General features: G+C 55.3%; 1 protein-coding gene across 2 annotated transcripts in view; it reads right to left on the minus strand.

Moving 5' to 3' along the window:
• PDGFRB (platelet derived growth factor receptor beta) overlaps nt 1-7,261 on the minus strand; it is a 36,785-nt gene extending 29,524 nt beyond the window's left edge. For both annotated transcript variants that reach the window (XM_059417151.1, XM_059417150.1), the window contains exon 1: nt 6,807-7,261. In XM_059417151.1, the coding sequence (XP_059273134.1) occupies nt 6,807-6,836 (30 nt within the window). In that variant the 5' untranslated portion in view covers nt 6,837-7,261. The remainder of the gene's footprint in view (nt 1-6,806) is intronic.
• Between the last annotated feature and the right edge of the window lie 5,363 nt (nt 7,262-12,624).

Here is a 12,624-nt window from a genome sequence, read left to right on the forward strand (position 1 = left end):
GCTTAATAGATGCTTACACACCATAAGGGATCACACAGCCTTGTAGGGGTTGGCCCTTCTGGTCTTCAGGCATGTCCTCTAATGGCTTGGGGCTCACTAGGCTGGAGAGCTGACATGGGCAGACGATGGTGACTCTTTCCCTCCAGGGTGGTGATGGGATGGGCTAGGTTGGAGGGCAAAAGGGGACCCTGAAGCCAGCAAGCTGTGCCTGGTGCCACCCAGGGCACCAAAAGCACACAGGAGCCCAGCCAGGTCAGGTGCAGTAGTCCTGCTCTGAAGCCACTTAATCCAGGTCCAAGTTAAGTGCCAGTTCTCCTCCCTCATAACGGTGTGACCTCTCTGACTTTAACTTCCCTGAGTTCCAATTTCCAAGAAAATGACACAAGAGACTTCCTCTTCCAGACTTCCTTTTCCATTGCTCTGAGGGGCAGCAATGATGATGAAAAGCACCTGTCACAAAACAGGTGCTCAGTAAATGGCAAGTGTCCTGAATATGGGATTCTTCTAGCGGGGGAGGGGGCGTCCTCCACCTTAGCCTCCGGGATTTAGCCAGTTTCTTTGGTGGATGATGCCAGGGAAGGGTATCCCACAGTGGCTCTGTGTGGGAAATGGGAGATCTCAGGGCATCTGGGAGCACAGCAGGGGGGGAGCTCTGACATCAGAAATCAGGGCTCTTTAGCAAAGAGGTAGGGAAGGGCTCATGTCTGATACCAGGAAGAAAGGCAGAGGTCACTCTGGGTCCTGGGTGAGGATTCAGGCTTTGTTCCGGAGGCACCAGGACATTAACAGTGGGATAGGGGGTGGCTGGCTGCTGGCTGGGCAGCGGTAACAGGCCAGCTCCAAGCACTGCGGGAGGAGGGAGCTCCCCATCCTCAAACGGGAGTGACAGGGGCAGGTTAGCATCTGTGAGAGGGTATGGCAGCGAGGCCAGTTTGGGATATGAAACCATCTCAAACCCCCCACCAAGGCCCCGGGATCGAACCAGCTATGTAATTTGTGGAGCCAAGTGCAAAATGGACACACGGGACCCCGGTTCCAAAATCATTAAGAATTGCAGGGGTGTCTGGTTGGCTCAGTGGGTTAAGCCTCTGCCTTCGGCTCAGGTCATGATCTCGGGGTCCTGGGATCGAGCCCCTGCTCAACAGGGAGTCTGCTTCCCTCTCTCTCTCTGCCTGCCTCTCTGCCTACTTATGATTTCTGTCTGTCAAATAAATACATAAAATCTTAAAAAAAAATAATTGCAAATGTGGGGGTGCCTGGGTGGCTCAGTGGGTTAAAGCCTCTGCCTTTGGCTCAGGTCATGATCTCAGGGTCGTGGGATTGAGCCCCGCATCAGGCTCTCTGCTCAGCAGGGAGCCTGTTTCCTCCTCTCTGTCTGGCTGCTTGTGATCTCTGTCTGTCAAATAAATAAAAGAATCTTTAAAAAAAAAGAAGAAGAAGAAGAAGAAGAAGAATTGCAAGCATGAGGGGCGCCTGGTTGGCTCAGTGGGTTAAGCCTCTGCCTTCAGCTCAGGTCACAATCTCAGGGTCCTGGGATGAAGCCGCACATCGGAGTCTCTGCTCAGCAGGGAGCCTGCTTACCCCCCACCCTGCCTGCCTCTCTGCCTACTTGTGATCTCCGTCAAATAAGTAAATAAAAATCTTTAAAAAAAGAAAGAAAGAAAAGAATTTTAAGTGTGGAGCATCAGCCCTGCTCCCTGGACTCAAAGGGAGGCCAGCTGTCCAACCAGGCAGCAGTGTGTCTATCCGTCTCTCCCACGCATTATTTATCCATTCCGCAGACAGGTCGCAGAGTGAGAAAGGATAAGGGTGCAAATACAGGTTGAGGGGTGGGGTAACTCACCGTCTACTGGGTCAGAGCAAGCCTTTTCCTTCAAGCTCCATTCCCTGAGCTACGGCTGTGACGGGTTCCTAAAGCTGAGCCTCGCCCTATGGACTGACCCTGGAATCCCCCCATGCCTAAATGAGGCTCAGTTTCAAGCGAGGAGACCCTGAGCCGCCAGCTGGTTCAACTTCTGGGAAGGAAGGCTACTAAGGGCAGCAATGAGGATTTGAAACAGCCACAGAAGCCTGGCAGAGGCTAAGGGCAAAGCAGGATGGAACATCTGGGGTCACTGAGTGGCACCCTAGGTCACCCCTTTTCTCATATAAAAGGAAATTTTGGCCAGAATAGAGAAGTGACGTGGGGAGAGCTCTGGGTCCACAAAACTCTACTCATGGAAATGGCATTTCCTCTTTAGCCCAAACTCTGCCTTGTGACCTCAGCCAGGGAGAACTGAGGCTGAGGGAGTCCCCCAGATGGCAGAGGTGATGGACAGTATGTACTTGGCTGGGTCCCAGGCTCAGTGCTACCACTGACCGTCCATACGACTGGACCTCTCTTCTGGACCAGCTCTTCTCTGGACCTCAGCTTCCCACCTGTACAACAAGGAAGTCAAACCAGGTGACTCCCGGAGTCTTTTCCATCTCTGACCCTCAGGGACTGACTCCCTGACCCTGCTGCCCTCACTTCCCAAGAGAAGCTGGTACCTCTGGCAGATGGAAGGTTTCAGGCTCCTGAGACATCAAAGAGCCCTGACCTGAAGAGAGAAGAAAGGGTACTAATGGTGCAGCTAAAGCAATACACTTTGATCTGCAGCCTCCTGAACTAGGCTGGGGGCAGGGTGCCCCAGAAAGCATCCAGGAAGGGGGTGGTCCCTGGGGTGAGGGTCTGGGGGTTTACAAAGCCATTGGCTCTGAGTCTGAAGTCTTGGGAGGGTCTTAAGGTGGCTCTTAAACTGGAAGCCACAAGTGTGTAAATTGCACACCCACTCCCATCAGGACCCCGCATCGCTTCCCTCACTTCTGGACCCCACCATTCATCCACGCACCATTGAGCCAAAGCCCTTCTTCCTCTTGAAGAAACCTGCAGCAGTGGGCCCTCGCCCTTGGAATGCAGGGAGATCTTCCTCCATTGTTTTCCATAGGCCTTCCTGAGGGTCCCCCAGGACACAGAGTTCATAGCCCCTATGCTGGGGAGCAGTGGGGACAGGGAGCACATGAGATTTGAAAAATCAGCCTCAGAAGGAGCCTAAAGGCTCACAGCATCCACCCATACACACCCCAACAGGCGTATATTCTGACTTCCTCCCTCTATACCCCAGGAAAATGGGCACAGGGGCTCTGCAGGTACACACCCTTGGAGCTCCCCAAGAAACCAAGTACATTAACGAATGGGCTGTTCTAACTCTGGAAAGAGTTAGAAACCTCCTCTTTATAGCAGGTTACAGTTTTCCATTAGTGAACATCGATCCTGACCTCTTTCTGTAATGGGTGAAGAAAGAGTAAGAAAAAATCCTTTCACTGTGAAGTTAAAGATACAGGATGCCTGTGTATCCAACAGGCTGTGTGGCTGCCAATCTGGGTTGGTGGGGCTTGGAATCCTGGAATTGTTTTCGGCCTGGAAGGAGCTCAGAGATCATCTCGTTCAACCTCCTGGGTCTTACTGATGGAAAACTGAGGCCCGGCTTAGGACTGACTCAGCCACCGTCACACAGGATGGGTTCCAGGGTCTGAGGACCACCTCTGGAACTCTGAGGGGTCCCCACAGCTCAGGCCCATTGTCAGAGTTTATGCTGGTTCCCCAGGGGTGGCCCGCACCCCACCCAGCCTCTCTTGGGCTCTGGGGTCACAAACACCCAGACGAAAACCCCAGCTCTCCCACTTCCTAGCTGTGGGAACTTGGGCAACTGATTTAACCTCTCTGGGCATTTCCTCATCTGTTAAACAGAGAGAGTTTATATCTACTGCTGGAGGTTGCTGTGACGATTATATTAGTTTGGCAAATATTTATTAAGCACTTTCTGAATGCTGGGCCTGTTCGAAGCCCCAAGGACCACAGCAGTGAACGTCACAGTAATGGGATGGGAGGCACTATGAAAGCACTCAGGGATTGCTGGTCCCTGTTATCTCACCCTGTCCCCACTGCTCCCCAGCATAGGGGCTATGAACTCTGCCTCCTGGGCAGCCCCCAGGAAGGCCTATGGAAAACAATGGAGGAAGATCTCCCTGCATTCTGAGGGGAGGGCGAGGGCCCACTGCCTGCAGGCTTCTGAAATGTACAAGGACACAAGGTGGGCACAGAGGGCATTTCAGGGCAGTCAAAGGACCCTCTGCTTCCTTCTTCTTTCTCCACCACACTCAGCAGCCCATCCTGAGCAAAACACGAAGCCCCCTCCTCTAGTCCAGAAGGCAGCTGGTCTCAGAGCCAGACCATGCCTGGAAGGTGGAAGGGGCCTTTACAATACCTATGGTGTCCAGGTCCCTCCCGTGGGCATGGTCCTTTATGGATCCCAGACTAATTCACCGCCGAGTCCCATGCAGGAGAAGGGAGAGCAGTGGCCCTCTCTCAGCCCATGACCATTAGGTCCAGCCCTGTGAGAGCCCAGCAAGAGCTGCTCAGCACCTTACCTATGTTACACTCGCAGGGCTTACGTGCCCCTGCTGCTCGCAGAGGAGGGAACTGATGCCAAGAGTTACAGAGCGCTGGCCCGGGGTCACACAGCCAGCCAGGAGCCAACTAGGGATTAATGCACAGTCCCCTGATGCCCAAACCTGATGTGGTTTATCCATGGTGTCCACTGCCTTCCGGATGTAGATGCCATCCAGATAAAGGACACGGGGACCCGGGGCTGGCCAAGCAATGGACTTGAGTTGAGCCAGGGCCAATGCCAGGTCTCCTGACTCTGAATCCATGGTGCTTTCTGCTGTCCCACATCTGTGGGCAATTACAAGTCTCAGCTCTTCTTCCCACACAGGAGGGAGGGCCGCCTGGTCACCAGTGAAGGGAAGGTGCTGGTCAGATGGTCTCCTTCCTCACTCAGGACCCGGCCAGACTCCAGGTGGACCCGGGAGCAGGTGGGGCCTGATGCTGAACTTCCTGCTGTGGAAGGTGCTGGAGCCAGGAGTAGCCTCTGTGGGAGGATGGAGAGTCTCTCCCTTCTGACCTGGGCCTCCGTGGGTAGCAGGGGTTTAAGTCTTTGGTTTCAAGCAGACCTGGGCCTAAGGACCAACTCTAACTGTGTGATACTGGAAAAGTCAGGTAGCCTCTCTGGGCCTTGGTTTTTCCTTTTCTGCCAAACAGGGTAACAGCCGTATGAATTCCCAAGAGCTGCTGAGGGGGTTACAAGGGGCATGAAGTCTTGGGCTCTGCACCTGGCACAGAGCAAGCGCTCTATGACAGTGAGCAACACGGCCCTCCATCCCTGAGCGTTGTGGACCCAGAGCCTCCTGCTCAGAGGCAGGGGAGGCCTGCACGACTTCAGACATCTGGCTAGAGGCCTTTGTGCACTCTGGGATTGCAGAGACAGGCCGGGGCGCTCCCCCCTGTTTGACATAGTAAAATGCCATTGGGAGGAACAACGTGATGTTCTGTGAGGGCACCTGAGGGAACCGAGGGGCCTGGTTCTGGTCTCACATTTAGGAACAGAAAGTCTTCAGTGAGCCCCCTCCTACCTTTGATCAGCACATTTGCCCCCTGCCCATGCTGGGGACAGAACGCAAGATGGGGGAACCTAGGGCCCAAATGATCTCTGATGTACACACAGGAAGAGAAGGCCAAGCAACCAGGCAAAGGGCATGGCAAACACTTAGAAGACTTGAAGAGCCTGGAAGGCTGCCTGGAGGAGGTGAAGTCGGGAAGGTCCATGAAGGAAAATGGAGGTGATGAGGAAGGGCATTCTCATGGGCAGGATTGTGCATACTCTTCCTGAAAACCCTAGGATCTGACTGGCAGGAACACGAGCCCCAAGTTTGGAGAAACAGGGCAGGGAGCTTATTATCTCCCAAGCTCTGCCACTTACTAGCACTGTGATAACAGTTTCGTAGCTGCCTTGAACCTCACACGCAAAACCAACATAAAATCCGTGCCCACCTCGGAGCTGCTGGTGAGTTACGTGAGATCAGGCCCATAAAGCTCTCCGAGGGGTCCTGGCATGCAGTAGGTGCCAATCAATGGCAGCTACTGTTAGGAGTTGGGGCTTTCTACACAGGAGAATCAAAGACGGGATCAAGATCAGATTCATGTTGTAGGACAGAGTCAAAGCAGCGTCCGGAAGGAGGGAGGCAGCAAGGCGACCCAAGAAGCTGCCTGGGTCCAGAAGGAAGGACCCAACAACCGACTCCACCCTTCTTCACAGAGGGGCCCCCCACATCTTTCGGCCAGGCCCAGGCCCCCAGCCGCACGGCCCCAGCTGCGTGACTGCTTGGCTAGGCCTGCCACGGCCCCCTTGTCTTCATGCTTTCCCAGCCACTGGGGGTTTAGAAGGACATCTTAGGAATCTGGAAAATCTGCAAATCCATTTAAATCCCCAGAGGTTGCCTGGCGGCCGACTGGCCTAGGGCCAGACAGATTCTTAAGGACAAGGCTTGGGCCCAGAGACAGGGGCCATGGTTCCGAGGTCCCCAAACCCCGGCTAGATCCCCTTTCCATGGACCCCGCTTGCCGCGTCCCAACTCCCCTCTCAAGCTTCTTCCAGCTCTCCCAGCCCCCTCAGGCCCTCAGTCTGCACCCAGAAACTTCTGAGGTTCCTTTGATGAAAGCAGGGGGCAGCAGGGCTCTGGAGACCAGGGCCACCCACCCCAGATGCAGCCTGAGCAGGAGAGGAGAAAGCTGGCTCCTTCAGCCCTGACGTCGCCCACAGCCTCCCGGCCTCCTCCCATCTGGTTTTGTTAAAAATATTTTCCATTTTTTGACCTACCCAAGAAGGCGCAGACTGGATCAAGGGGAATGGGCAAGGGACTGGGGATCCCCTTCTCCCAGCACTTACCTTGCTGCTAATGCCTTCAGGTGTGGGCATAGTCCTGAGCTGTGGGCTGTCACCCCCTCCAGGAAGTCCTCCTCACTGACCTCTCATTAACAGAAAGACTTTGTTGGACCCCAAATGGGGCAGGAGCTGGGCAGGAGAGCAGGGAGGACAGCTGTAGTCTCCGGGAGCCTTGGGAGAATGGAGCGAGCGAGGGGCTGCCGGGGTGAGGAGTGGCCTCACTCCCAAAGCATCCTTCTGGAGGAGCAGGGCTGCCAGGAGGGGCCGCCCTGGGTCTGGCCGACTGGGCTGCGCTGCCCGGCACAGGCTGCTGCCCCGCGCCGCTAGTCAGAGGGGCCGCTTCTCTCCTTGCTGTCCTCCTCCTCTCTGCTCCCAACTTGTTCACAGAGGGATCCTGGGTTCCAGACGGGATGGGAAGGGACTGCGGGCGCTGGCAGCCCCACGAGCTCACACCACTGTGGGCTTCCTTGCCCCCCCCCCCCCACTTTGGGGGAAAGGCTGCAGGGCCGTCGCTGATTGGCTCCGCTGGAAGAAGGGGGGGCGAGGGGGCGGGGAAGGAGGACGCGTGTGTCTGTTTTCAATTTCAGTTTCTTCCCCCCCTCTCTTTCTTTTCCCCCAAGTTTCTTGTTTTTCTTCCTTTTTTCCCCTCTGCTTGCTCCCTCCGTCGCCTGCTCTCTCAGGATGTGAGGGGATGTTTAGAAACTCTGCAGCCCACGCCAACCGCTGAGTCACTTTTATTAAAAAGTGGCCTGGCCTCCCCTCCCTGATGCCTTGCTGTGGCACCTGGGGCGGGCTCCCTTCTCCGAGCCTCTTTCCCCACGTATAAATGCAGCTCTCATAACCCATATAATTGATTCAATCAACATCCATTTATTGAACAAGCATGTTGAGCACCTACTATGTGACAGGTGTTGGGAACATGGTAGTGAGTAAGACACAGTCCCTGACTCCAGCCAGGCCTGCCCAGGCTCGTGAGAGATACAAGGAGGCACAGGCAGGTCCCCAAAGAAGGACAGGAGGCTGAGAGTGCCTTTAACTGATGCTTTTTGAATATCAGTCACTTTTTGGAAGAAGAAACCCAAGGCGGGTGTGCATTGGCGCAGAGAGGGAAGAGAGACCTGCTCCATGTCACCGGTGTGCTTCAGATTTCCAAACATATTCCTGCCTGTCCTCTCACAGGCCCTGGAGCATCAGGAAAGGATTATTTCCCCATTTCATAGACAATGAAACAGAAGCCCAGAGGCATGAATGGAGCGTCCCAAACTCACACAGCAAGGGCAGAACTGGCATGGAATCAGGCCTCCTGAGTTCCATGATGGAGCAGACACAGGGGATCTGACCCCACATTGCAGACCCGACTGGGGCTCCTGTCCCACCTTCTTCCTGGGGACCCTGTCCCTGCTCTCGCTCAGTCCCCCAACACAGATTTTTGAGGACCGGATGTTCCATTGCCAGCCTCTTGCCATTCCTTCCCTGCTAAGGTCTGCTGAAGCCCCTCCAAAACCTGGTTGGACCTCTTGTCCCACCCAATTAGTCCGCCCTCATTTCCTCAGACCAGAAGACATCTCTGGTCATAGACTCCTGGCCCTTAGATGCCCAAGGGCATCATTTTAAAAGGGTTTAGAGAGTTGAGGCAAATTGCCTTTTGCCCTGACACTGTATACATGGGGAAACTGAGTCCCAGAGAGGGAAAGAAAGGTATCCCAGGTCACACAAGTAGAGCCTGACTCTACCCAGGGCTCCTTCTGTCCTACCTAGTGCACCTCTGTCTACTCCCTTCTTCTCCTGGGCCTCACCTTGGGCCCCAGTTCATGAGCAGGAGTGTTTGCCTGAGCTGGGATTTTATGCCATCACAACAGCACATCCATCTTGAGGTCCCTTCTTGGTCTTATCTGAGTGGGGATTGAGAGGGGTCCCAGACCAGTGTGGTAGCAGTGGGGTCATGGGGGGAGTAGGGGGACTCCAAAGACCACAGGGTCAAGCCTACGCTAATATTTCTTACGCCCGAAGACTGTATGAGTCTTTGCAACTCTTAGCATTTGCCTTGGCCATTCGCTTCCAGAGCCTTGACCCAACGGCTAGGACCAGAACAGCTCCAGGGGTGGTAGGGGGTGGGGGATCAAGGAGGCATTTCATACGCCTAACTCCCAACCCCCAAACAAGTCTGGGAGTGAGGAGACCCAGCTGTGGAGTTGCTGTGTAGCTTTGGATAGATATCTTCTCCTCTCTGAGCCTCAGTTTCCCATCTGTACCTAACAGGGTTGAACCCACTGTGCTGGGAGGCCCTTGGGATGCTTTGTTTACAAGTGGCTTAGAGTTGGGTTCTGGCTAGAGAGAGGAGGCTGGTGGGCCCCAGGGCAAGGGGACAGCTGGGGGCCAGAGATGCAGCACAGAGGGGAGGGGGTGGCTGGTGGCGGCTCCCCCGGGAAGCTGGCGGCGGCCGGTTTCCGGCCAGCCCAGCCGTCCGGCTGGCCCATCTGGAATCACTTAGCCCCTACCACCATTAACCCTTGGCAGGCACCAGGGCTGCTAAGCCTCCTCTCAGCTGAGATGGGGCTGGGGGATGCAGAGCCCCACGGAACACCACAGGGAACGCACCAAGAGCTGGACAGATGACGCAGGGGGGGCGGTCATGATGGAAAGGGCAGAGTCCAGAGCCAGAAACAGAGCTGGGTTCAAATTCCAGCTTCTGCAAGGCCAAGCTGCATGACCTTGGGCAAGTCACTGAGACTTCCAAGCCTTAATTTCATCCTCTGGTAAATGGAGATGGTTTGAGGGATGATTTGAAAGACTACTGCAATTTGTACCACACTTAAAGGACTCAGTACAGTGTCTGGAAGTATTACCGACATACGGAGTTTCCCTCTTTCCAGCTGCAGCCCATCGCTGTGTGCCCCTGAGCTGAGCTCTTCCTTCTCTGGGCTTCGGTTTCCTCTGTGCACAGAGGGCAGTGCGGTACCATCAAGCTTGGGGGGGTGGGGGATCCATATGGCCCCCAGCCCCACCGTGGACAGGGCAGGCACTGCCAAGATGCAGGGAGCCTGGTCCAGCCTGGGACAATGCTGACTTGGAAAAGCTAGGCTCACAGTGGGTGAACAGAGCATCCTGCCTGAGGTGGAGCGAATGGGGTCTAGAGGGAGAAGGGAGCTCTGGACCTTGGGGTTCAGCACCCCTCCTCCCCACTGCATGGAGGCAGGTCAAGAGCCTGAGCTCTGACATTGGAAGTTCCAGCCCAGCTCCTCCACTTCCTAGCTGCGTGGCCTGGATAAATGACACTACCTGAGCTCTAGGAGCCTCAGTGTTTTCAGCTGTAAAGTGGGGATGCATGTGTCTCCCTTGCAGAGTGGTTGAGAGGTCCACATAAGTGACACACCTGGTGTTTTATGCAAGGACTGGAGCAGAGCAAGGGGGCCCCACCGAAGGTGACAATTCTCAGGCGTCTCCAGGAGCCACTGTCACAGAAGTCCACCATCCGGGCTTCAGGGGAGCCCATCCAAATGCTCATCTTACAGCCCAGATGATGGCAGCCCGCGCTGGAGAGTGACTGAGCAAGGCTTCGTCATGTTCCCGTCCCAGAACAGAACTGCTCTTCCCTGAAGGAGGGAATCAGGCTGAACTGAACCCCCACCCCCCAGACCCCCACCCACGCTTGTCAGAGCCGGAAGCCGCAGCTCTCAGTGGGACAGGGGGAGGGGGGCCCGGAAAGGGCTCCTGAGTGGGAGAATTCCCAGTAGGCCAGCTCAGCTCTCACTCAGGCAGGGCCAGCAGCCACCACATCTGGCTCTCCCACGCTCCCAGCACTGCCCCCCTCCCAGGCTCTCCAGGCCTGGGGCAAGGAAGCAGCACACATGTCCCAGGCATCAGCACTGTCATCCTGGATATCTGGGCGGGAAGAGTCCTAAGAGTGTGCCCATAGGACAGGCATGGAAACTGAGGCCCAGAGAGTGGAGAAGACTTCCCAAACTTAGCAGAGAGAGAGAGGTCCTGGGATGCAAGGATCCTGATGTCTAGCCCAGTGTCCTTCCACCCTGCATACTCTGAGCAGGTGTTACCTTGTACCTGCAGCTAAGGAGGCAGAACAGGTACACAGTGGGAATTGCCCCTTCCCATCCTGGACACTCAGCATGCTAGCTGTCCGGTTGCACAGACAAACCAAGGGGGGGTGGACTTTGGGCCACATTCCTCCCCTAGATTTCTAGGACTGTTCTTACTAGGCCAAACTATAGCCACTAAAGTCTGCCAAGGTCCCAGGAGATAGGGCTTTGAGGCCCTGCCTGGCTTGGCCTCTCTCAGCATCCCACTGACCTCAGGCTCAGTACCCTAGAAATCAAGGGTGTGCTCTGGCACCCAGATGGCTCAAGGATCCTCAAAACAGTGGGGCCATCAGAGGCCACCTATCTCCCCAACACTGGACATGCTGGGTCCCAGAGAAGGCTCAAACCTGCATGAAGGCACACAGCAAGTCTGGAATGGGATCTCTGACTCACAGGCCATGCTGTCCCTCTTGCCACTTATCCACGCAATGGAAATTAATTGAGCACCTGCTGTGTGCCCCACCCTCATGGATCTCACGAACACCAAAGGAAAGCACAAATTAATAATATCAAATTGTGTTTAGTGTGAAGAGATGAAGAATAATGGTAGGGCAGTTGGAGGTTCTTGTTTAGGTCAATTAAGGCCTCTCTGGGGAAGAAATATATCAACTGAGACCTGAGGTTAAGACACAGCACGAAGGTGGGAACAGTGTTCTAGGCAGAGGGAACAGCATATGCAAAAGCTTGGAAGCCAAAAGGAGCTTGGTGTGTTTGAGCAGAAGGAAAAGAGTGGTGAGGTGCAGAAAGGAGACATTCAGGGTTATAGGCTGGAGAGGAAGCCAAGAGGCTAGGTCTCAGGGCCTTGTGGCCCCAAGAGGAGCCTGGCTTTATCCTGAAGGTCAGGAAGGTCCATGCCTGATCTTAAACAGTGACAGATAAGACCAAGTCTCTGTGGTGCACTCCGGAGGATGGGCTAACACAAGTGAGGTGGGGGACTAGCATGGAGGCTATCATGGTCGACCTTGGACTGACTGCCCTCCCCACAGCACTAGGTCCTTCTGAGAGGCTGCAGGAGTGCCCCGGCCAGGGAGCTGGGACTTCTGGGCCCCAGTCCTTGTGACATTCCTTTCCTTCCCTGGCTCTACTGTGTCTCCTCTGAACAATGGGTCAGACACAGTGATTCTTCGGCACTCTACCCCTATGCCTTTGATTCTAGCATCCCTTCTGAACCCTCAGCGGCTATGTACTGGGGGACTGCCTCCCTCCTCCACAGGGAGCAGGAAGAGAACCCACAAGTCTGTCCAGGGGTCACGACTGACAGCAGCCCGCGAGCCCTCTGGCAGTACCCTGCAGTCCCAGCAGGTGGCGCCCCAGCCTCTGGAGGGTGAGAGGAAAGGTGATGGAGGGGTCCAGAAGAAAAGGACACCTCCACAGGAGCCCCAGCACCCACCTGTAAGCCTCCCGTCTGCCCCCTGGAGGTGGGAAGGGCAGGAATTACCAGCCCCTCTTCCAGCCCAGAAAGCACTCAGCCAGGGAGCGTTCCTGGCCCAAGGTCACAGAGTGAGTCAAAGCCCTTGGGCTGGGACCTGGGTAGGCTGAAAGTTAGCCCACCAGCTTCTCTTAAGCAAACTATTTCCAGCAGAAAGCTCAGCCCAGGATCTTTCCTCTTTCAGGGCCATAAACCTGTTTAAAAACTAAGTTATCACCAAGATCTTTATGAGACTGTGCCTCTGCACTCCACCCCAGGAGGCCGTGGTCAGGCCCGAGGAGAGAGGGGCCACCACAGG

Source organism: Mustela nigripes, chromosome 12, assembly GCF_022355385.1.
Source record: "Mustela nigripes isolate SB6536 chromosome 12, MUSNIG.SB6536, whole genome shotgun sequence".
In the NCBI taxonomy this organism is placed as follows: Eukaryota; Metazoa; Chordata; class Mammalia; order Carnivora; family Mustelidae; genus Mustela; species Mustela nigripes.